Below are 25,941 nucleotides of genomic sequence, written 5' to 3' on the forward strand. Positions count from 1 at the left end.
GTTTGCCAAATTGCTATTTAGTGGTGTCAGAATGAAATATTCAAAGACACAGCTTTGAATTTTTATTTGGTCCAAATGTAGAACAGAATATTCAGCACGCTACCTTCTGTTTCAACAGGCTAGAAGAAATTGGAGCTGATTAAATAGCATTAATACTGTTATTTTCAATAATGTTCTTTTGATCTGGAAGTCTTTGCTATTTTTAAGAAACCAGATCAAAAGTTCAAGTTCTAAGAGGTGCTATAATTATAATAAGCTTCTAACATTGTGAACGGAACTTTTGGAACTGTTGCTAAAAGGATGAACGAGACTGATTTAATGGTGTTTGGTGGGAGCTACCAAACATCTTATTTAAGGGAGAATATAGGGCCTATAAGAGGTACTTGGATTAAATGATTTTGTGAGGAAATAGGGCAATATGTGAGCTGTCTCTTGGCCACTTCATTTTCACCTGGAAAAAAATTGCACGTGTGTGTTGGTGGCAAAGAGTGTGAAAGAGGGTGAGGAAGAGCAGCTCAGCCCTGCTGCTGAGGGATGGTTCCTCGTTTGCCTTCTACTGGGCATCTGGCAAGCTGCTATTTTTGTGCCAATTTCACAAAGTTGATTGTGGGAATGATTGGGCCAGGCTTTAAAGAATTCATAATTCTGTTGTGTAGTTGTCCAGATTGCAAGTATGTGTTGAACACAGTCCGGTTTAAAAAGCAGAAACCATTGCTTGCAAATTCAAGCATGTTTTGTGTAGATATTTTAATCTGAAACAATTAATTTCAAGATTTTTGTAGTATTGTTATTAATTCTATTTACTGCTAAAAGACCTGACAAGACTTGAAGCCAGATATGAGTGCTATTTTCAGCCGTAGTTCTGATATAGATATACTGCAGGGACCAGGGAGCAGGCTTTATGCAATAATTATTTATTTGAGTTCGGTTTCTTTATTTAGATAGTTGGAGAAACATTTAATGATAGTCTATGCATACTGTGTTTTTACTGTTTGTACTCTGTATATAACTCTTTGTTAATTCTGGGCATTTAATGTCATTATTCTTCGTAAGAGTTATTTATATTTGCCTTTATAGTATATTTAATTATTTTTTTTGCTACTGCAGAAAAAGGAAGGCCTTCAAAATAAGTCCTGTGATCTAATCATAAGATTAGGTAGTATGTTTGAAAGGGGAGAATACACTAGAAATGACTAACTTTTATAATTTTTGCCAGCCGCCCATGCACCCGTAACTCATCAAGGAAGGTGCTGGCAGCTGTTTGTTTATGTTAAGAGGGGATGGCATTTATGTCTCCTGTTAAATCCTTGATTGACGCAAACTGCCTAAATCTCCTTAGGAAGAAAGAGTCACCGTGCGGCACGCTGGGACGGGTGGGCAGGGCGCTGTGTGGCACACGGAGCAGTGTCAGGACACGCGGCTGCCGTGTGTCACCAGCGCTTGGACAAGGGGGGTTGCTGAAGGAGGCGGCTCAGGAGCTGCAGCCCCCCTGTGTGCGACCTTTGCCGGCGAGTTGGATGGGGTGTGCAATGGAGTACATTCTGAGTCAAAACTGTGCTTGAATTTCCTCTCACAGTAAGATAATGAGTAAATTGGGAAAGTAGCAGATATAATGGAAAGTTAATTTTTCTGTTCTCCATGGGAATTTCCCTCGATGGATCAATAAACTCAGTGATAATTGTTTGTTTGCTCGTTTATGAACAGAATTGCAGCATTCTCCTTATTTTAAGTAAGCCTGTCATGCAAAGAAGGGGAAAAAAATTAAATTACATTGTTTGTCAGCAACAATAGCTTTCTGTCCTGTTTTAAAGAAGTAATTAAACCTGATAGTTTTGCAGCCATGACATGACCTGTTTCGTGACCATACTGGGCTGGGCAGTGGCAAACTGATACCTGGGTCTTTCTGTTTCCTAGTGAGCGATTTCTCACCCAAACTGATGTGCAAGCATGTCAGGGGATGAGAAACACGTAACCAAGTAGAGAGGGGGACTCTGAACTCTCCATCAAAAAAATATCTGTCACAAAATGTTCTGTAAAGCAGCTTGAAACCAAAAATACTAGAGATGTACCACCTTCCACGTGACCTAACTTTTCCAAGTATCTGAATGATTTATATTCTCCCTTGCAAATTCATTTTAGTCATGGCTGAACTTATAGATTTACTACACAAATAATTTTACAAGTAATGGATCTTTTTTTAGCTCTACTGGATTTCATAAGGAAAAAAAGATTAGGATTTTTTTTATTTTAAGGAGTCTGTGTACTCTGACAGATCTCAGATGAGATTTCAGGTATTTAAAACAAAAGTTCTGCTGCTGTTTCATTAAATTCATTTTTTCTGGGTGTTTAAAGAAACTAGGATTTGGAGCACGGGTTTTCTTGCAGGGTTTTGTTTGTTTTTTAAAGAGCGCTGATATATAGGAAAACGATGGAATAAGTAGAATGGATTAAAAGGCTATTGTAAGGAAAATCATATTAATTAGAAAAAAAAAAGACAAAATATGGTGAGAGCAGCAAGTGATATAGAGAGAAGAGGATGATGATGTATATGAGTGACAGAAGATGGAAGAGGAGACAAGACACACAAAAGAATGAATCCAGAGTTGAAGGTGAGCTTTTAAGTTAGCTTGAGTAACAGCTATGTTTGAAAAAAAAAGGTGGATATAGAAATAGGCAGCTTTAATTTAAAACAGAAGTAATCTGAAAAACTCAATTATTAAAAATTCATCTGATTTATAGATATTCTGTTGAGGTCTTAATGTTTTGAGATATACTGAAGTGGTACTTGCAGTTCAAATAATCGGATAATCACACACAACTGAATACTGGTTTCGTATGTGTAACTCGGGGCTCAGTGTTGCCAGATACCACAAAACTGTGTACTCTTCTGTTTTTCTGTGTTTCAACAAGATTTGCACGGTGCATGGGAGACAACACAGCCTGATGAAGAGTGCTTCATTTCTGACTTGTATGTGCTATTAATGAAACAAAATATGTAATAACTAAAAATACAGTCTACAAGATAATTTCAGTTTCTAACCATTTAAGGAAGAGGTGTAAAAGATGAATTCCATGTTTCTTTACCGTCCAGGAGCTGGAAAAGGGACGTCCCTCCTCCCTCACTCAGGCTCAGCTGCAGGGCAGGCTGAGGGTTTGGCTGGGCAGACCAGCCCCGAGCCTGCCGCGGCCATGCAGTAGATTCAGCATCGTTCCTGTAGTAAAATACGCTCTTGTAGAAAATCCTTGTGTTAGGTTCATTCTCTTCCTTAATCCCTTTCCGTTCTTTTATTTCTGTTACACAAGCAGCCTAATAGCTTTTATAATTCTCATTCTCTCTGTTCTACAATGTATTCACCTCTCCACATCATGAGATAATCCTAAAATATCTGTACATACCAGAAATAGCAAATGGGCGTTTTGTGTTCTGTTTGTTTTGGTTTTGTGTTCTTTTCTAGAAGCTTCTTTCCAGCAGCCTCTTGTCTAAATACTGCCCAGCAATCCTGTGGCATTCCCCGGATCTGGGACACAAAATCATTCTCTTAATTCCTGTCTCTGATTACTTTCTGCTTCGGACCAGCCTCTGGAGCTGAAGCACACAGATTTAGTATGTTTGATTTGCTGTGCCACTAAAATCTTTTATCGGCCAAGAATAAAAACCAAAACAAACAAAACAACCTGCCAAAACCTGTGCTCTCTGCAGCTGTACAGGAGGAAAGGGTCTTGGGGAGCCATAAAGTTTGAAATTCTCTCCACGTGGTACAAAGCAAACATGAGCTTTAGTTTGTATTATTTTATACTGATCTGAATATTTGCTGTGTCTAAAAGACAATGAAATTTGGTGTGGAAAGCTGATATGAAGGGAAACAGTGTTTGGTTTTGGTCAGTAACAGTGAAAATTTATCTTAAAGAGAGTTATAGAAAAAAACCCAGATGCAGGGAGATAAATAGGTATTTTCTTCAATGTATGCCATCAGCAATCCTAAGTCTGTCTGTAAAATGTCTGGAAGTATGATGGATGTGTACATAACCTAGGCCTTAATCAAACATCAATTGCATTAAACTAACCAGGCGTTTCAATGACAGTTCTGCATCCAACATAGTTTTGTTTTCTAAGTCTCCTTGTACGTACTTTAATAAAGCCTTATGAAAATAATTCACTGAGTTAAAGTGAAAAATGAAGATTCAGAACAGAAATAAACCGTTATCAGTGGTGCTCAGATTTGACTGAAAGTCAGCCTTGTGAGATGCTCTGCGCTGCGTGGGCAGCCGCTGGCCTGGCCCTACCTGCCCAGGAGGTGGCTGGCTGTCCCACCTGGCCAGGCTGGCTGTGCCACCACGCAGGGACAGCTCTCCCACCAGGCAGGTCTCGCTGTCACATCAGGCAGGGATGTAGAGGAGTCTCTGGAAAGACACTGGGGAGGTTTAGCAACACAGTGCCTGGCTTGATGTTGTATGGTGCCAGATGACTAGAAAACTCCAAATGAGCAGGTGAGGATATAAAATGGAAATACTTGAGTTGTCTTATGATGGTGAAACAATTGCCTGAGTGCACTTCAGAGTACCTTTGTGTCCCTAAATGGGTCCTGGCTTTGCCTGTTGGAGTTATTGGAGCTGTCTAGCGCTGAGGTTGTTTCTGTGCGCAGGAGCTGAGGAGCATCAGAGGTTTCCTGGCACAGGAGTGCAGCTCTGTGTAGTTGTCAGAGCCGTCCCAGGTGTGTGTTTGGCTGGGACTAACTCGCAGGCTTCCAGGCAGCTCTTTGGCATCCCTTGTGAGACAGCACAGGCCTGGTAGTATTCCTGCGGCGTGGTTTGGATTCAGCCATCCCCTTTTGAAGGGATTGAGAATTAGCTTAATACTGTGGACTTTGGCAACTCCGAGCCAGTTGGCTTTAGGTCAGGAGAGCAGTCCAGGCATGCTTGATGCATTAGACCCCAGTAAGAGGAGCCAGGAGCACTGTCCCACACTAGTAGTCACCAGTTTATCTTCTGGGGCCCTGCAGTGATTGCTTGAACTGCTAGGAGTGGACCAGGAGCCACATGAGCCAGGAGAAAAAGTACTGACCTTCCTCCAAACCATGGAGGTACCTCTTTTTTATTGTAAAGTGTTTGCCCTTGTATGAAAGATGGGCATTTGCACGGCCAAGGTTGCATTTTAGCCATCATTTGTAAGTCATGTTGTGCATGATATAACAATTCATAAAGCAGTAGCTGTTTTGCAGAGTAATATTTTTTTTATTTCTACTGTACAGCTGATCTGAAATGCAATCAGTAGTATTGCACTGTCAAAAAATATTAAGACTCTTGATTAAATTGTTCTCCATATTCTTCTGCTTTTGAAAAATAATACTTTCACAAATATGTTCTATGTTGAAAATAAAACTTTTCAAATGAAAAACTGACATTGACTGTACGGCAAAGTTAAATAGGGAGCGCAGTATCTACTGTAACTTCTGATTACGGGCAAAATCAGGTTTAAAAGCAGGGTGCGTCATGTCTTTGACTTTTGGAAAATATTAAGGGAGTAATCATGGGAAAGAAATGGACTGAAATTATATCCAGGAGGAAAATAAAACAACATTATCAGCTGAAGTCTCTATTTGCAGAGATAATGTAACCTTCTGGGCAGTTCCTGCTGTCATGGGCTGTCCCTCCACTGCCTGGTTCATGGTTGAAAGCGCAGTTTAAGGCTCTAGGGAAAACTCCTTCCCATAACCTGGTACGTGACAGTGCTAACATCCCTACTGACCTACGTAGTTTAATGGAAATGCACAGCAGTTCTTTGAATGTGCATTCTTTTCTCCTGTAGACAGTCATCTAAAGGGACTGTTTCTGGAGAATTTGTGCTTCAATACAAGAGGTTGCTTTTTATTTTACCAGAGGGAAAGGTAAGTCCTTGATCGCAAGACCAGAACCAGAGTTAAAAAAGAAAAACATAAAAGGAATTAAAATGAAACTTTAAGTATATTTAAGAGCAGACTCCTTCCCTGGAAGATTTTGCAGAGGCATCTCTCAGCCATGAAGCCTTAGGGGCAGCTCAGCACCATGATGCTTCCTGGGAGGTATGTTTCTTACCAGCCTTTAAGCTACCTTTGAAAGTTGAAGAACTCGGCATGCATATCCTTTTCTTCTCTCTTTCTTCTTCTTAGCTGTTAATTAAGCACTTGACATAAACCATGCTGTATCAAGTTACACTGAAGATTCATCTAGCTGTTTCCAATAGTAAGCAGTAGCAGAAATAGGGAGAAATATAAACACAAAGCAAGTGTGTAGAGATACTCTCCACAAGACAGTTTATTCTCCACAAGATGTAGCACAAGAACTGTGATGGTGGTACTATATCCAAGGTTTATTTAATGTATGTTTAATGGCTCTCAATGGATTTGAATTCCAAGAACATGTTCTGTCCACTCACATTTTGAGTCCAGTTTTGTCATTCTTTGCACATGTTATTTACTCAACAGAGATACGATTTCCAAATTTACACTGGGATGGTTGAGCTGGCTCCAGTTTATTCTTGAGGACTGACCTTTGAAATCAAAATTCAATAGGAAGGGCACTTCTGCCTTAAGGCATTTGTCTGCATTTGAATTCTGTTTTACCCATTAGTTAGTGTGTTCCTTCTACTTTAAAAAAAGCTTGTTTTTGGTCATCTTGTGAGGGCCTGACAGGTATTCTGCATGTCTTCCAAAGACTTGTGGCCTTCCAAGAGGATCTCTTACTGATGTCAACTACTTGGAGGTGAGGTGCTGCTGCTGGGAGCAGGAGGGTTTCTTTCACACACAAAATTTTAGTGCCATGGGCCACAAACAGATCATGTGCTCCCAATTCAGATGCTGAGGTGAGGAACAAGCAGCCCCTTCTGACCATATTCTGCCTGCCTTAGCTCTCATCTGTCAAGTGGGAAAAAAGCCCCCTTCATCTTGTGCTTCTTATTGTGAAGATAAATTCTGTTTGAAGCTATAGAAGATGCTAGTGATGAGCTTCTCAGAATATTCAAAGGAAAAGTTAATAATAGAGAAGGCCTGAGGCCTGAAAACTCAGGAGTACAAAGAAGAGAAAAAAATACGTACAGAACATAGCAGCTCAGTAAACGTTCGTCTGTCTGTGTGCTGAAAAATGAAGGAGCTCTCTGGAAATCCAAATATGATTATGTAGGTGAAGACAAGGGAATTCAGTTAAAGTTGACCAAAAACTTAAATGCTTTATTTTGCAGTCTTGCTCATTTTCTGTCAAAGTAGGCTCTATGTGTAATATATGGTATATATATTGGTATGGCTGTGTTTTTTGTCATTCTTTCTGTGCTCATAAGAAAAAAAGAATCACTAAAGTGTTTGCTATTATTAAAAAGAGTAAGTTAGTATTTTTTTGCTGTGTTACATTTTCTTGAGCCTATTTACGTGTCTTAATTTGCAAGTTATTTCTCTCCTAATCCACATAAGTAGTGTCGGACTGTGAATTGTGAAGTCCAGTGCCTTTTAGATGGATGAGTGGAGACTGCTGTTGTTTGTGAAGGATCACTGAAAATTCTGCATTATCAGACTAATAAACTCTAACTTCTCTCAGTACGGAAGGAGAATATCAGATATTTGTAGGCTGTAGTATTCTGTGATAAATGGTTCTCCAACAGAGAACATGAAATACAAAGATGAGAGTGTGAATAATCCACTCTTCTTGCATTGAGAGAAGTTGGGAAAATAGTTTTAAAATAACTTGTTTTTAGTCCTTTTTATGAGCTGTTGTACTGACCTATTTTTTGTATAGTCTTAGAGATGGTAATCTGAAGACCATTCTCTGATTCCCTGTAAACTAGTGCACCTTGCTGGCTAGTAGTTCTGGTTTATCTATTTATTTCAGCAAGGCTTTTTCTATAGTAGTAATACTGAGTTCTTCACAAGGATTTATTGATAATCTTGATAATATTTTATTGTTTGTGCAATTACAAGGATGGATATAGATAACCTCATGGATGTTTTTATTGTCAGTAGAAAAACAGAAGAACAACAAGAAATTGTAATTGCTTCTCACTGGGGGAAAATCATGCTTAAGAAGAAAGTGGATTGTAACAGTTCATGATAATTCTCCATTACATATAGCCTAACAGCCTATTGTATGGGGAGTTTTCACTAATTGATAGCAGCCTTCCAAACTTCACTGTGGAGTTGCACATGAACAAATACACATTCACTCACATATTGACACTTGCTTCATGTGGACTCTGCAATGGTACTTTCTGTCTTTTGTACTGTAGTATTGGATTGCTTTACTGTATCCTGAGAAACATCACAGATTAATCTAGACTTTAAAAAGTATATGTAATACTTTGCATACTTCATATAAAAATGATGTAGGAGAAGAGTACTGACCTTGGGCCTTCTCCCTTCCAGTAGTTCCAGCTGTGGTAATAATGGTCTGCTGTGGTTTTTATCCCCTGTGCAGAGATGGACATGAATTTGCAAAGCACAGAAGTTTTTTTTAAATAAAAACAAAAACAAAAATAAAAAACCCAAAACACATTAAGTGTGTATGTCATACAAAGTTACATTATTTATTTAATTATTTTCTGGGAGAGTATGTATTAGCTTGTATATTCAATTTAACAGAATTTTGTATCTGTTCTGCTTTTCCAAAATACAGGCATCTGTTAAATAGAAATGAATTTATACACACAGAAATTGTGTCTGTTGGAACTTGCATAGTAGAAACGGGCCCCAGATGTTACAGTTACGTAAGAACCTAAACCAAAGCCAACTGAAGAGAGCCTTGTGGGCTTCAGATCATGCCAATAAGAACATTTTCAGGAGAATTAACTTCGAAGGAGATTGCAGTAAGCTAACATTGTCTGTAGCTATTGTAAGTATTAAACCAAAATGTATGGATGAAGGGGTGTGCCTTATTCAGTAGGGCTGGAGCTAAATTTGTGCTTTGAAGGGGAAAAAATGTGACATGAATTATCTTTAATAAAAAAAGACTTCATTTAAATGTTAAGCACAACTGTATGTATCTTAAAGCTGTCATTTTTTCTGTTTACTTAAGTAAGTGTTTGTGTGGGGGTGGTTAATTATTGATGTTTTGAGTATGAGATACTTCTTTTGAAGTAGATGTCTTTTCTGCTTTTAAACTGATACAGCATTGCAAAGCTGTTGCTGTGCATTACAAAATAGAAATTAAATTCACAAAGGGAGTTAGGCCCTTGGTGGGTTATCTTGTGAGGTTTGGGTGGTGGAGGTTTGTTGCCCCACCACTACCAGCATCCTTTCCCCTGCTTTTGTTCCCTTTAGCTGTTTCGTCTTACTGACCTGGCAGGAAAAAAAGAGACAAAAAGAAAAAACAAAACAAAATGAAACAAAAAACAACAAGCAAGTAGTTTCCTGCTGAGCTGGGTATGTCACTGTCCTCCTGGAGGGGTGTGATGTGCTGGGACCAACAGAGAGGGAAGGAAGGTGCTGCTGCAGTACCAGGGATGGGAGTAGGAGAGGACCAAGAGCTCCGCTCTCAGCAGAGGCATTTACTTATTTAAACTGTTAGTGTAGCAGTTTCATGTGTTATTTGTATTTTATATGCTGCACTCAGATTCCTGTAAAGTTCCTACATGTCTTCTAGTGCCATCAGGGAACTTAAATTTTCATCTAGCGCTGAAGTTCCTTCTCTGCAGAAGACCTAACCAACACCTAACCCTAAGGCACTGTACTGATCCTGCCTTGTGGACTTGGCAGTAAGGCAGTGTCATGTAAAAGTGGGACTATATTTAGACTGGTGGAATTCCACATTTTTCATTAAATTGATTTTTGGCAAAGCAGTGTGTACTTGAAGTCAAGAAGATCAGCATCTCTGAAGATGCAACAGTTTTCTCTCACATGCAGCTGTAGCTCTTGGGAGTAACAGTTTGCAAGTCAAATTCCTCAAGTTAGCTGGTCAAAAATGAGGAGTATGAAGGTGCAGGTCATGGTAAGCCAGGCACTCTTATTGTGCATTTTAATTGTAAAACATACCTCTGAACCTTTTTATCCCAATAGGCATCTATCCAAGTCAGCTTGCCCTTATTAAAAAAAATAATAAAAATAAAAAAAAATAAAATCTTCCTTGTGTGTTATAACCAGTAACCCCACTGATATGAGTACTCACCTGTTTCAGACCTTCACACCTGTTTTGCAATATTTAGGCATTACAGAATTTGGTTCTTTATTGTGTGACAAAATTTTCATTGTGAACCCTGTCCCACTTACAGAAAATAGTTGACTATTTTCACAGCCACAGAGAGAAAAAACAAGAGATTGACTTTATATCTGGTAGTGAAGAAACTTTGGAGGTGAGAGACCCTGTTTGTGTCCCTTACTCAAACTGGGCAGAGTGTACGTGGGCAGTAGTTGGCCATCCTGTAGCTCAGCTCCCACTGTGCTGGGTGAGCAGCTGCGATTTTGTCTTTTGCTAGAAGTATCAATCAATTGGCCACTCTTGCAGCATCTCACCTGGGACTCTGCTGCATGAGCGGCCCTACTCAGTTACTGTGCGAAACACTAAACAGAACTGGCCCTTTGGTAAAGATCTGAGAGGGAATGATGAACCTGAGAAACCTTCATGAGCTTTGATATGAGCAGGGGAGCTGAACTCCTGCCAACCGGGTGGTTTTGAGTGTTTTCTGTCGAAAGGCTGTTGCATCAATTTAGGAAGTCTGGGTTGGGCCTGTTTGCTACTGTCTCGTTGACTCTGTGTGAGCTTTGACTAATCTATCATCTGTCTTCTCAACAAAAATTTTGTACATGTCAGAATTCCCATCAACTTTGCATAGGCGTATGCAGAGTTCTGCTGTCATATCATGTTAAATAAATGAGGGATTTTAATCCCTTGATGTCTTTTGAGAATACTTTGGATCTTGTCAAAGGGGAAAGGAAAATCTTCCAAAGTTGACTCTTGCTAGGTGAAAAGAGATGGTAACATATATAACTTATATGAATAGCAAAGGGATAAATATTCACCTTCAAATAGGAAAAAGGGGATGGCTTAGACCATACTTAACTCAGCCTGAGATCTTTGTATGGCATACTAGGATACCTAAACCTTTGGCTGAGGAATCTCAGAAGCACGAAGTTACCTTTTGAGAAACTGTAACACTAGTGAGGTACCTGATGACTGAATAAAAGTAAATTTGATATCTCAGGTAACTGGAGAAAGACACAGTATCTGCCTTTAAAATGGGAAGAAGAAATAGAAGAATCCTTCTGTATGTATATATTAGATTGACACGTGGATTGACAAGCTTCCATGCATTACCTATTCATACATTTATCCATCAGAAAATGCCACAGAACAGAATCCATAGTGAGGCAGAATTACAATAAATTGCCTTAATTTGTTTGCCATATGCTAAGAGTGCCCACATGTCCACATATGGAACAGCTGATGCACAATAACTTGGTGATGAGAAAAATTACTCATATATCTAAGTCCTTATTATTTCTGAGATATCGACTGTTGTGATCTCTAACAACTCATTTATGATCTGGTTTGTCAAGAAGAACTTTCTTAGACAAGCACCCATTTTCAATTTAGGATAGAAAGAAGCAGAGTCCAGATACCTGGGTTTGCTAAACTAAGAAAAATAGAACCAAAAAAACTTAAACATTCACAAGAAAACTTTTGTTGGTGTGCTGCTGAGAATGAGTATTTAGTCAGTGCTTCTATTTTCTTATGTGCTTATTGGTATTTATGGTCTATAGTACATTTCATAAGGTTATGTTTACAATTGATTTGAGACTTCTGATGAAAACACTAAATATGGTAGTAATATTTAATGTTAAAGCTACTTCTCTATTAGTGCTATATAAGATTAAAGAATGAAAACTGTAATTATTGTATGAATTGTGTTCCTGTTCTATTAATAAGGGCCTTAGATTTTTCTGTAAGTGGATGAATGTCACTCACTTTTGTTCTAAGGCATCTTAATTTTTTTGTAAGGTTATGCACAACAGTCAGCTTTTAACAGACCTGGTACGTCTGAGGTGACAATTCACTCTCTTGGGTAAAAAAGGGCAGAAGTCATCTGTCATTCACTACGTACTCATCCTGTGACTGACGACGGCTCAGAAAAAAACAAGTGGTTTCTATTCTATGGCTAGAAGAGTGTGGGAGCTTTTGAAACTTAATGATCTGTACCAGGGAATTCCTCTGTTGCTCTTTCTGCATTGAAATCATCTTATTTCTGTGTTTTCTAGTACAAAGTTCTTTTGTTTCAATATTGTCATGCCAAAATTTGCCATTGTGACAGCCTGGTCTTGCAAGCTTAGTTTCAGTATTCTGTAAATTGTGCTGCAGGGCAGAAGATAAGCCTCTAGAATCAGAGCTGTCCTGTCCTAACTGCAATATTCCAGCTGGGACTGTGATTATGTATTCTTCAGAGTAGTTCTGACTTGCCCCAAGGTATTTGTGTCACACAGCATGTGTTAAACTTTTTAAGGATGGTAATTTTGCCAAAAACTAGCTCAGTAATTGTGCTATAAAAAAAACCCTTTATTAATACAGTATTGCATCAGAAACGGCCATACTTCTCACAGCCTTCTAAAACTGAATTCACTGAAGTTTACTATTTTCCTCCTCTGAAAACAGTAGTTGTCAAAAAAAATTATACAAGAAGTTGTCAATGTTCTCTGGATTTTTCTCTGCTGAATCTATTTCAGGTAAATAGAAATATCAATTTCATGAGAAATAAATATTTGGCTATCATTAAAAAAAAACAACTTATGCAAGGTTTCTACTTATCTGAACTGAACCTAGCATGAATATTGGTTTCTGAAACAGTGGTAAAATTTTAACAATCCTGCATTTCCAGACTTTCCTTGCAAGCAAACAAAAAACCTAAAAAACCAAAAACCAAAAAACCAAACTAAAAAACCTGAACAAAACAAACAGCCTAACAAAAAAAACCCTGTTATGCATCAACCAAAAGTTACCTCTAGTGTCAGTGAGTTAGAGTTGTTAAGAATATGATGCGCAGCTAACATGAATAAGAAATCACATCTTAAGTGATGGAGGGAGGTACAAAGATAACTGACCTTGGTCCACCTTAAAAGTAGCTGTGTGAAAGTATGTGTAGAAACCAGTTAATACAGATGGAAGCCACTCTGAGATCTTTATTAAAAATAAATACATAAATAAATGTTTTGATTCTTATTGTGACACATGTATGTGGAGTCTCCAACTACTGTCAACTTTACAGAGTCTAATTACAAAGTCAGTGTTAAAGAGTTTGGCTTTTGGAAATAGGCAACATTTTCAGCTCTCATGGACCTGAGTTTTGACTTCATGGGAATTTGCTTGCCTAGCACGCCTACTAAAGGCCAGTCTCAAGGCGTAAGCAGAGGTGAAGATTGCCCAGCTCACTGAGCAGCAGGAGCCAAAAAAAATGTTTGCGCTTGTTGCTATTCTCAGGAGTCACTGCCTCGTCATTTATTATCTCAGCGGTAGCAGGAGCATAAAGCTGCTTCTCCGCACTTTCTACTCTCTTCGTACCATTCCCTGCCTGTTGCTGCCTGTTCCTTCTTCCTCTTTACTACACCTCCAGAAGGCTCTGAGCAATACAGGCATGTATCCTTCATTCTTCTTATTTACATTCAACCTACAGTCTAATTTTAAGCCAGTTGACCCTAATCTTGCAAACTCTTAAACACATTAGGAACAATAATATTCCTGATGATTGTAGCGTACTGGCTAATGCATGGAAGTACTGCCCTGCTGATGTATCTAATGAGGTTGGTTTTCTGGTTTGTTTTTTTTTTTAGAATAGTAGTTTATACAAAGAACTGTGATTAAGGTTCATTTGAATATATCTTCTACCATAATATGTCTTCTGCCTTAATTATGATCAAGCATAATTTTCCTTTTCCAGATTTCCAACCTGAATTTAGATTTCCAACTTGAAATACCAGTGCCTAATATCTCTGTTCAAGGGAGGGTGGAAAAAAGAAAGAAAAATATCCATATCCACAAACATTAAGAAATCCGATTATCCAGTGTTCGTGTTCAGATACTTCTCTGTTATTTGGTTCTGGCTGCGTAGCCAGTTGTGGTATGTTAAGAGGAGGCCATGCGTGCTGCAAGGCACGCATCTGAGATTAATAAAATGTTATGTTACTCCAGCAAGCGTGCGGGCTGCGTTCCTAAAGCGACTGACGTCACTGGGAGCACGGAGCCCTCCCACTCCTCCTGGGTAATCGATGGTGACGGGTTCTCCGCTGAGCTGTAACCCAACATCGGGACTGAATCAGATCAACGGCTGAGAGCAGCCACCAGCAAACAGTATCGCTCCACATAGACGAAAGCTGGGCACTTTAAACCGGGCCTTAGATGGACGAGTATCTCGAACGATGGTTAATGCGGGCTGATTTGCTGAAGTTTTCGCTAGTGCGCTGTTTTGCGTTGGAGGTTTTGTTCCTTGTAAGAAGCGTTGCTGCTGCTGGAAGGGCTGGCCCACGTGGAGCGAGGCTGACATGCTTGACAGACGCCTGATGTCTCCTCAAACTAAGCACATTACTCCTGGGGTAAGCGTATGTTGAAGGAGTGCAGGCCAGATGCTGGGGAGGCCTTTAATTTTACAATGCATTGTACAGGCTGGCTTGCAAGTTAATTACAGTTAAACTGTATCACTTTGCTCTCATCTAGGCAAGCGCAAATGTTGTTGAGAAACATGCCATCCTTTTTATGGGAGTTCAAATTACATTTTTGAGCTTCCTTATTTCAAATGTACTAGCTTGCTGTCCCATTGAAAAGCTGCAAAAAACTAGATTTTAGGGCATGGGAAAGCACTGACAGGTGGCTGTTGCTTAGAGTGCTTCTGTCTATAATCCTATTAAAATAGTTAAAATTAAGTAGCTTGCTGTTCTGCGTTTTGGGGGACTGTGCGAAATTGTTTTTGTGTCAATATGAGAGCAATGGGACTCTCTGCTGGCAGTAGTTAGAAGTACATTCTCTTTACAGACGCAAATGTTACACTCTCTATTAATTTTTGGTTTGGTTAGCATGTAACATGCTCATGAGTTTTGATTTGGCAGCATTTGACCAGGTATGTGTATCCTGCAGCCAGAGACCTAAAGTAGCAGATATGCCACTACAGCTGTGCTCATGAAATAAAATCTAAGTAATGACCATTTTTTCCTAAGCTCTAATTGTATACATTTTATTTTTTACACTGTAGAGAACAAAAAAATGAAGATAAAAAAAATAAAATTAACATAGGCATAATTTTCAGCCAAATGTTTGGTTTAAACTTGCTCCTTCCTATAACCTTTATAAGAGATTTTAATGTAGTTGCAGTGAAAGAAGTGTACCAGAGGCATGATGGTAGCTTTCCAGAGTTATTCTGAGAAAACCCAGGGACAGTGTGTTTTGTAACAGCTGTTCCACAGCTTTCTTCTAGAAGGAAATCAGCTTTGGATCATTCCTATTCCTGGATTATTTAGGGATCTCCACATAGGAAGCTGAGTAGTTATTGCTAAGATCCACTCTGTCCTTCTCTCATGGACAACTTTACTCAAATTAGAATGTGCTTGTATGTTTGTGAGGGGAATAATGCAACAGTGGGTCTTACAGGGAGTGTGCCATGAAGTAGGAAGGTATACGATTATTATATACAACTCCTCTGGACTTTTTTCAGCATGGATGTTCGGAGCAGCAGAAATCAGCTACTAGCAGAATCACAGAATCATTTAGGTTGGAAAAGACTGTTAAGATCGAGTCCAACCATAGCTATAGCTGCCTTGAGCCTTTTCTTATGTAAATAATATAGTTAAAAGCTTAAAAAAATAAGTTTCAGTATACATATTTTCCAAGCAGTTCTTAAGAGCTCTGAAGAATTACTGTATTTTGGACTTCTCTGACAATCACAATATATTTTTAAATGGGGAAAAAATTGGAGAATAACTTTTTTGATGGGTAAAGGGTGTAAAATTAAAAAAGAATCAGCTGGAAAATATTCTTTTCCTAAAAAGAGAAGCTATCTGATATTAGAACATAGCACAAAAAATGCCCATATTTCCATGCAACATTTTTACCTTTCTGTCTACCAGTCATCAAATAATGTCATCAAGGGGAAGGTGAGTTTGATTTATCTGGGCTATAAAGTAAAATGTAGAAGTCCAAGCCCTGTTTGGTGGAGTCATAGAGGTCCTGGTTGATGGAGGAAGAAGTTACTGGAGATCACAGGGAGCCATGCTGTGGATGTACAGCTCTTGTGAATTGAGACGCAGCACCAAAGCAGGACAGGTGAAGGAAACAAATAAAATTTGGCTGAGGGGATTCAGCCGTGTATATTACGTGGATTTCTGAACACTTGATCAACCCTTCAAAGTTATGGTTGATGACCATTCTTTTCATGTTTCTTCAATTTCTATCCTAGTTTCTAGATGAGGGAAAGAAGACCATTTGACTTTGCTAATGTGATTTTCACTGTAGTCACTTCTTGTTCAGACGCATTTTACAGGAAGCTCTGTTTGTAAATTAGCTTGTTTTTAGTGGTACTAGTCCTCAAATCTGATTTTAAAAGGAATTGTTTAAATGGCTGAAAGTAATGAGAAGATTGTGAAGATTAAAAAGAGAGAGCTTCAGAACTTTCATATTTCTTGGCATGTGTAATTAAGTAAATTGGCTATTGATTATAGTCTCTTAATGACAGATGTTGCACCAAAAGTGGATACAAATTACATAACTGAACAGAAAATCAGATAACCATTCAATGGGAACATTTTTATAAATTGCCAAATTTCAGGATGTCCCTTGTAACAAGTTGACCCCTGAGGTATTCAAGTAAATTAAAATATTAGAGTAGAATGGCATAAAATAATACTTATTGCATAATGTGTGATACGTTTTTCACCACCAACACAGTTCTTGTGACATAGAAATTCTTCAGTATGGAAAGTCCTTTAAGTGGCAGAAAGTGTAAGTACATCAGGCACAGTAATTCCTTCCAGTCTCCTGAGGCTGCCATTTTGTCCTTACCTCACCCACTATGCAGAGAAGTGACATCCTGCCTTTTGCCAATTTACCCACATCTGCCTGAATTTATGTTTTTAGCATCAGTGGAATATATAATTGCTGCTCTTATTATTTATTCTGTCTTCAAATTGCAACTAGCCTAGGAATTAATAAACTTTAAAGGGTGAATTCTGCTATTTGCTTCTCACGGTGGATGGTGTAGAAGTGCAGCATAAAATGGAGTAAAAGTAGGGTAGGTAAAGTGCCTTGAAACTTCCATTGCATTCAGATACCCGTTTTCCTAGAATCAGAGAATAGCTTGGGTTGGAAGGGACCTTCAAAGCTCATCTAGTCCAACCCCCTGTAATGAGCAGGGACATCTTCAACTAGATCAGGTTGCTCAGAGCCCCGTCCAGCCTGGCTGTGGATGTTTCCAGGGATGTAGGCTATTAAACCACTGGCATGATTGTTTTGGTTTGGTTGTTTTTTTTTGCTATGGGCCAAAATACAGAAGATGTAACAATTTTGAAAGTAAGTTTTCTAATTACATATGCATGTATGACTTTCTACAATTTTTTAGTTACTGATCCTTTGTTATAAGTACGGTATTTTTATGCAAACTTTTATGCACCACTGGTGCTGCGTGTACACTGCATGAAAGCCTGTGGTTTATATCATACTTGCCACTGCTTAATAACAGCAACAAATGTTCTCTGAAAAAAGTAGTTTGAAAATTCTCCATAGTCACCGACAGACTAAATGTTTACATTGCTGCTCATGCCATCATCTTATATTTAAGCAAGCTGCTGAGTATTAAAGAGTGTGGACAGTCTTTGTATAACAGCTCTGATTTTACAGGTTGATTTCCTAAAACAAAATTTATGCAATCCCACTTTCCATCTGTTAGTTGTGCTTCTCAGTAACTTCAATCCAATGGCCAATTTAAATCAGTCTTGCACTCAGTAGCGCTGAGTGTTTATAACAGACCTTTTTGTGGGCTGGACAGGGCGGTTAAAGACATTTGCTCAACATGCCAGCGTGTGAGAGTCAAGGCATCCTCTGGGCTGCTCTGGCATCCGAAATCCAGCATCCAGCCAGCCGACGAGCAGGAGTTTAACTCCAGAGCTGCTGAAACAAATGCTGCCTCTCGTTCAACCAGCAACTCGCAGAAAGGGAAGGGAGGTTTGGGAAGGGGAATCGAGGGTGCAGAGCATGTGGTGTGTAGGGAAAAGGAGAGAGAGCTGAAGGTATTGTGGAGGTGTGTGTGGGAAACCAGGCTTCATTACTTCTGCTGTTCACAAAACAACTTGTTTTTCTTCTGCTCATCATTAATGATCCACTGCATTTTGCACTGTTTTAGCGGATATAAATTTCTGGGTTTTTTTCTGGATGTTTTGGAGCTGCTGAAAGGATGCTGACAGATCGATGATTTAGAATATTTGTCCCTTAAAATTATTAGGTTGTTAGTTAATTATATTAGTAGAATATTAGCATCAGAAAAAAAAGAGATCATTTAGAAGCTCTGCTAGTAATTCTAGGTATAAAAGCTGAATTTCACTTTGAGTTGGCTCATGCTGATCAAAGGCAGTTGGTGGAAATACTGCTCACAGTTGCAACAGCTGTAATGTAACTTAATGTCTTCTCAGTTTGCTGAAGTCCTCAGTCAAGTATGTATTCTAATTTCTGTGTAATTCAGCACAGTCTTGTAAGTGCACAGTTCAGCAGCCTGGTTCATCACAGTAGAGTTTCTTTGAGAATCGGTGTGACCCAGACATGCTTGGGCTTTACCTGTTTCCTTTTATCATGAGCCTTATGACTGGGATGCTGGACTAGATGACCTTTAAAGGTGTCTTCCAACCTAAACTCTTCTATGATTCTATGATTTTGCTTATTCATTTAAGCACTATTCAGTGACTGTTTTTTATTTGAAAGTTTCTGGTTGTTTCTTTTTATGTCATTCACATATACTTTACCATTATACGATAATAAAATAAGTATATTTTTCTTGCCTTTTAATAATGTAACAATGAAACAATTATTTTCAAATCATAGCATTATTTGAAAGAGTAATCTCTTCAGTATTTGCTCTCTAGAAACTAGTGAATGAATATATGTAAGGCATTGGAAAGAGTAATGTTTCAACTTTTTAAATACTGCCTTTCAGCAATATTTCCAGTTCATTTTGGAAACAGGGTCACGTTGGTACATAAGTAATGGGTTAATCCTTAATTATATAATATTTTCCATAGCTTATGTCACGGTGGAACGCTAGAAAAGTAATTTTAAAACTAACCACTTTGATAACATTCTGCCGAATTCAAAGTAAATCAGTGAGTTCCCAGAACATGATGATATTTTCTGGCTGAATGTTGTCTGGCTGAATATTTTCTGTCAAGAAAATGTGATCAGCTTCTATCGCTGTGCTTTCCCATGGATCTCCCAACTTCATTAGAATTTGTATAGACTTAAACAAAGCAACTTGCATCCTAATAACGAAAGTCTTTCATTTTAAGAGAAGCTTAAGGTGTCTGAACCAAACTGCTCGAGTGAATAATTTCCTTCTTAAATTTTTAAAGCAACTTTCTGCATTGATGCTGGTTTATTGTAAATCTGTTATTGAGTTCCCATCATGCACAGCATAACATACAACTTAGGTTCAGTGTTATGAATTTAGGAGAGGAGAAATTCTTGTACCTTGGAATTCAAAATACTGTCTTTATAGGCCACTACCATATTAAGATCAACAATTATGGATTTGATCAGAATTCTTACATTGTTTACTTATTTCATCATGGTAAATTGATTGTCTAGTAAATGTTTTGTATTTAGGAGGAGTTTCTCAGTGACTTCAGAAATCCTCATCCAACTCACCTTAGTATCACGGATTTGAACCTGAAAGTTAGTGGGGGTGACTGCTGAATCACACACACAGGTTCCCCTTTGAAGCTCTACCCAGGATGTAGACAATGCAGGCTCCGACAGAGAAGGCAAACCTGAAACAGACACACACTTTGAGGTGCGCTCTTTGGTTTGATGCACAAGCTTTCGGTGTTGTCAGCATCAGGGAAACAGGCTCTTCAGAGGATTCTTTTTATGAACACCAATTGCAAATCATAGCAAGAGGGAGAGGAAAAAGTCTGCTAAACAGAAAAACTTAATTGAAAAAAAAAACCCAAACATTTTTGCACCAGTCTAGGAGAATATAATTGGGAAAATATGTATCATTTCAGTGAGGGAAGACCTTTCCACTCTGCCCTAAGTATTCATGTTCTTACTCTCTGCTAACAAGATTCTGCTAATTTGAACAGACAAGCAAGGTTGATTAAAATTATCTTACCTTAGTGCTGCATCTCATCAGGGCAGTTCTGCGGATGTTGTTGTAACGCGTTGCATTAGTTCTCTGTGAGGACCAACTTATTGTATGTATTTTATCCATTCCATTGCAAAGTACTGACTCTGCTTAGCTAACACACTGGTTATTCTGTCTGCATTTTCACCACGGTGCCCTGAGAGTCAGTAGCCAGGGTTACACATCTGGCTCCCTGCTCATTACACTAAAGTATGTTTCTGCAGTGCCAGGGTGACACCCATCCCCACAGGTGAGAGAGGCCATTACAACAGCACACGTGCTGCCTAAATTCCACTTAATTCCTATTCTGAGCTCTGAAGTGGGTCTCAAGTGATACATAGTCCTTTCTGCAGACACAAGTTTTCCAGCTTTGATATTTCACCAGAATTCATTTCACTGGGGCTTGTTAAATTGTACAAGCCAGTCTTCACCAAAAGTTAAACATAATTAATAAAGCTTTACTATTGCCAAAAATGCAAACATCAGAAAAATTAGACTCTTCAAACACAGTAAAAATGAGAAATGGGAACTGAGATTTGAAGAAGTGATGAGGCCAAAGAAACCACAACATTTGATGAGAACCAATAACTTAAACTGATGGAATTGTGGAAGAATGACTTGTGCCAAAAATCCATAAACAAAGGCAAAATGTGTCAAAAAGCCTCCAGTGGCCTGCTGTTGTGGTTCTGCCGCTCAGATGTGTGTTTGTTTCTGAAATGAGAACAGAATTTAGAGGTATCAATAGCTCAAGTTTTACAATTACTTTTGTAAATGTGATTTTGAGATGTGGTTGGACTTGTATTATACATGAATTATAACCTCATTTTTAAAACCAAAACAGTTGTAAAGGACAAAGGGCTTGAACCTCTCCTTTGTGAAGTGTCAGTTGATAAGTCAATGTCCTGAGTATGGGGATTGCACAGCAATAGTACCCAGAGGACAACCTGTCACTCGGGCACCATTTTCAGAACTTGGCTGTGGCCAGAGGTGGCTAATATCCCTGGTTGTTCATGGTAGCCCTGTATGCAGCTACAAGCCAAAGTTACTCCTCAGTCACCTGCTCTGGAGCAGCAACTGGCCATCATTGAGCTGCTCTTGGCACTTGAAACATTTCAATGCACCCAGAAGCAGACATGTGCTGAGTGTGGGAGTTAAAAGCCTTTCACTGAGATTAAATCTCAGTGTTTATTTAATGTAGCTTTCAGTGCAGCAGAATGTAGTGGTGACATTATGGAGTTAAAATAGTAAGTTTTCAGTGGAAAGCTGTATTTTTTAAGGAACATCAGCCATCACAGGCTGCTTTTCCAGGTTTGTGTAAGTTTTATATATTTGCTTCAAGATCTTAGTTTTACCTGTGAAGATGGGTTCTATTATTGATGTTCTTGTGCTCAAAAGCACATTTCCCTTCTTGCAATTAATAAATATGGCAAAATATTATTATATTTGTTTTATTCTTCAGGGTATTATGTATTTTAAATATGGTTGTTGGAGACAACTTTTTTCAACCACTGAAAGATCTGACAAAATTTAAAGCTGTTTCAGAAATGTTTGCCTGCACATTCAGTTGCAAGTGACTTGCACGAGCATCTTAGACCAGCAGTGGCATGTTGAACACTTGACTTGTCCTTTCCATCTGTATCCTCATTCTCTGTGCTTCACTGCTGCAAGGCTTCAATCTTACCCATGACTCCGCATTACATTAAAAAAAATAAATAATAAATCTTGCCCATGCATGGGAGCAATCACCTGTGGGCAGATCTTCCAACTTTATAGACTATAAAGTCTATAAAGCATCTCTCCAATATCTGAATTATGCAGAAGACCCATAATACAACAGGTATTTATATTAAGTGTTCATAATACAAATGACTTCAAACCTTTGCTATGTTCCTGACACTCATTGTGACTTGGGCTAAATGTTTTAACATCTGACTGGAAGGAGATCGACAGCTTGTTGTTTCTGTGACACTGTGAGAACATACTCATGTTATCTTTCAATGCAGGAGGAGATAGCATGTGCCTCTAATGTACGCATCTTTGCAAGTTGAGAAGTTTAGTTTGCTGTTAATGTTATCACTGCTGTGTCCTGAAATAGAAAACTGCAGGCAGATTGGATTGTGTCAGAGAATGGTAACCATAATAACCAATAACAATCTGTAAATGATAAGCAGCTTTAGTGGTTAAAAATAGAATTTAGATATCATTCCAACAGTTCCATGAGCATACTTTCAGATTTTATTTTATTATTCATTCATTTTACGCTTGTTTTTGAGATTTAAGATGTGACATTAATCTTAAGGAATTGTTTCCTTATTGCATCTTGAATTAGTTGACATTGCTTTATTATATACCTAAATTTAATCTCATAGAATAAAATGTTACTTATCAACCCTCTTTCAGATGTACACCATCTGTAAAGGAGAACTACAAATATCGTACATGATATATGGTATTTTATATAAGGAATGGACTTTTATCTCTAGATTTAAAACCACTATATTCAGAAAATAAATACAAAGTCTGCTGGGGATGAACACGGAGCATCCTGATGGTTTGGAATCTGCACCATGTTCTGGGATACTGCCCAGCATTTCTGCTGACATGAAAATTAAACAAAACCCTTTTAACTTGACCCAAAATATGCTGGTTTTCGGGGGTGCTTTAAAAAGTAAGGAAGGTGTCATTCAAAAGAAGTGAAGGAGGAGGTCCAAATCATGTCCTGGCCCCTCCATCCCACTTCTTCCCTCCCTCCCACCAACATCCAGACTAGGGTGTTTAGCACGAGTTGGGGAAGCTCAAACTCAGCTGTCACAAAACTCAGTCTATGAGCAGCACGGTGCTGCTGGACCAAGCTGTCCACTCTTCTGGGTTAGCTTGTTTGCAGTCCCCGTTGCTGAGGTAGTTCTATCATGTTCATAAAGTACCTGGATGTTTCTTACACAGTCTTACTTCCCAGTTGCTCCTGACTGCCGGGACACTGTGGTTACCATCACGCTGCATACAGGGAGTAACAATGGTAATGAGAAGAACTCTTGCAGGGCAATAACATTCCTAGAGGTGTAGGCAAGCCATGGTTTATGCTGCTGGAAGCGGAGTGCCCACAGTTATCCTGACCACCATGGGAGAAGTGGGAGAGCTAAAATTCATAGGAAAAACTGAAAAAGTACTTGCTAATCACAATTTTGCCAGCTAAGTAACACCGTTAAGCAATTGTTTAGTGCTGGTGTGGGATAGAATAGTGTGGATGATAGGTAATTAAAGTGAAATAGCTCTTGCTCTTTGGTCTCATATGTGAAAGGGGATAAGTTCTTCAGAATTTTTGCAACAGGTAAATGAAAAGTGAAAATAGAAGCATTGCTGAAGTTCCCTTAAGAATGAAACACTTCTGTTTACAAGAGACAATTCTTGTTCCTAGCTGTGCAAAAGAGTTACCAGCTGTTGACATTCTTCACTGGTGTTTGAATTTGAATCTGAATTAGGTAATAGAGAGTCAATTGCTTTCCATTAGAGTTTCTGAAGAAAAAAATGTCCTTACAGTTGGATGCAAGTTGAAAGGTTCTTGTTTATCAAGGAAGGTCTGTTTAGTCTATTAACCTTGACAACCATGTCAGCAGCTTTTTCTGTTTGTTTTCCCAAAGGCATTATGTTGAAGTAGTATGATACACGAAGTTATTTATAGTGTAGACAATTCATAGCTATGCTTAAAAGACATGGGTCAGAGTTTAAATACCAGAGTTAAATGCTAACCTTCTAGAAAATTTGAAAAGTTAATATGCTCAATCTTTGAAAATTAAAATGGAGAGATGGAAACACTAAAATAACGTGAATCAGGTATTTTTATATGAATTTATTATGGTTTCACAGAGTGGTTGAGGTAGGAAGGCACCTCTGAGCTAGTCTGGTCACCAGCTCAGAGCACCAGATGGCTTTTGAATATCTCCAAGGAAGGAGACTCCACAACATCCCTGGCAATCTGTGCCAGTGGTCGGTCACCCTCACAGTAAAACAAAACAAAACAAACGCCAGCACCACCAACAAAAAATACTTATGTTTAAGTGATTTTCCTGTATTTCAATCCATGCTCATTGCTTCTTGCCCTTTCACTGGGAACCACTGAGAAGAGACTGGCTTTGTCTTCTTTACTCCCTCCCATCAGGTATTATGCACATTAATAGATTTTTATGAAAGGAACGGAATTTGCAGAAACAATCAAAGCAAACAAAGTCCACCCATATTCACATACCTGCATTTGTATCTACTTGCCTCTGTTAACACCTGTTCAATCTTGCTATTGCTGTCCTGGATACTACAGTTGAGCAAGGGCTGCTCTAAAAGTACTTGGCTACAGTAGAAAGCTGAAGTGATTTCTTTTATTGTTGTGATTTACCCATCTTTCGGACTGTAGTCTTGACTCTCACCATCAAGCCTCCAGGTAGTTTGTTTTTCTTTAATCTGAAGGATGGTTCTTAAGGCCCAGTCTTCATCAAGTTGGGTTTGTATACCTGTGTAGCTGTCATACATCTTCAAGGACATGTCCTACTGGAAAGTACCAGTGGAGGAGAGGAGCATTTCCAACCTTAGCTTTGTTTCCACCTTCTTTTTTTATAGAGCCATTGCTGTGGTTTTGACAATTTCTGCCTTTGTTCCAGTTCCATCGCTCTCTTAAACTTTGTCTCTCGCTGAAGTCTTCACCCTACAGGTTTTTCAGTAGCCCTTGTTTGCTTGATCAGCCAGTTCTGCCCAGACATCCCACCTTAGCATCTCTGCCCTGCTCCTCACCATTCTTCTCTTCCCTGGTTACCTCCTAGATCTAGGCTAGTCAGGTAGTCAGCTGTTGCCATGCAGGTCTTTTCAAATCCTATTGTGTTCCCTGTCTACCATGAATGTTTTTCTTGCCTCATCTTAATTTGTGTCTTCTGGCCTGGTTTTTGGCATCTCCTCCTTGTCGGTCACACAGTCACACTGCTTCCTTCCTTATTCTGCACTCTAGTTTTGTGCCCTTCCCATTCCTACCGCTTCTCCAGTCCCATCGCTGCCAGATTCCTTTTTCCAGCCTACTTCTCTCTCTCTCCCATTCCTACTTCTGTGCTTTCTCTTTCTGTGTGGATCATGGGATTCTCCTCTGTACTGCCTGGCTTCAAGGGTCTGCACCAGCAAGACACTGTCCACCCTGTGCTGGCCAGTCCCACGCCGCACTGAGGCACTGGGGAAGGATGTGCAGAGAAAACCCATCGCTGTCACTTGGCTGGGAGTGGAGCAGAGGTCATCCAGAAGTGCTGTGCTAAGTTTAAACGCCCTCAACAGGGGTGGCATTTTTGCAGACTTTAACTCTTGAACCATAAAAACTATGTACAGATCTGCTTGGTGGAGCCCTGAGATAGACTTGGCTACCTGTCATGATGTTTCAATTCAAGAGAGCAATGAGCAATTCAGCTTATTTACTGTCCAACCTGCCAGACTCTGGCTGCTTGTACTGTCTGTAGTGAGGATTACTTGTGACATGTAAGTCGCTTATGGTGACAGTCTGAATAATTCCCTAAGTCTCTGCCGAGTGCATGTGAACTGCAGTCCTCCCCGATTTCATATTCATGCCTGAAGTACAGGAGCTGATGAAACTATTGAAAAAAAAT

At 39.1% G+C, this 25,941-nt stretch overlaps 1 protein-coding gene across 2 annotated transcripts in view; it reads left to right on the top strand.

Annotated features, from left to right (window-relative positions):
- The window catches only part of CACNB2 (calcium voltage-gated channel auxiliary subunit beta 2), a 240,112-nt gene that overhangs the window by 102,939 nt on the left and 111,232 nt on the right, over positions 1-25,941 (top strand). Inside the window, exon 1 of one of the 2 annotated variants that reach the window (XM_082045810.1) lies at positions 14,134-14,531. The exons of the other annotated variant lie outside the window; for it this stretch is intronic. Within the exon in view, the coding sequence (XP_081901936.1) occupies positions 14,481-14,531 (51 nt within the window). The 5' untranslated portion in view covers positions 14,134-14,480. Of the gene's footprint in view, positions 1-14,133; positions 14,532-25,941 lie in introns of those variants that run through there. 2 annotated transcript variants of the gene reach the window in all.

Source organism: Streptopelia decaocto, assembly GCF_964273445.1.
Source record: "Streptopelia decaocto genome assembly, chromosome: 2".
Lineage (NCBI taxonomy): Eukaryota > Metazoa > Chordata > Aves > Columbiformes > Columbidae > Streptopelia > Streptopelia decaocto.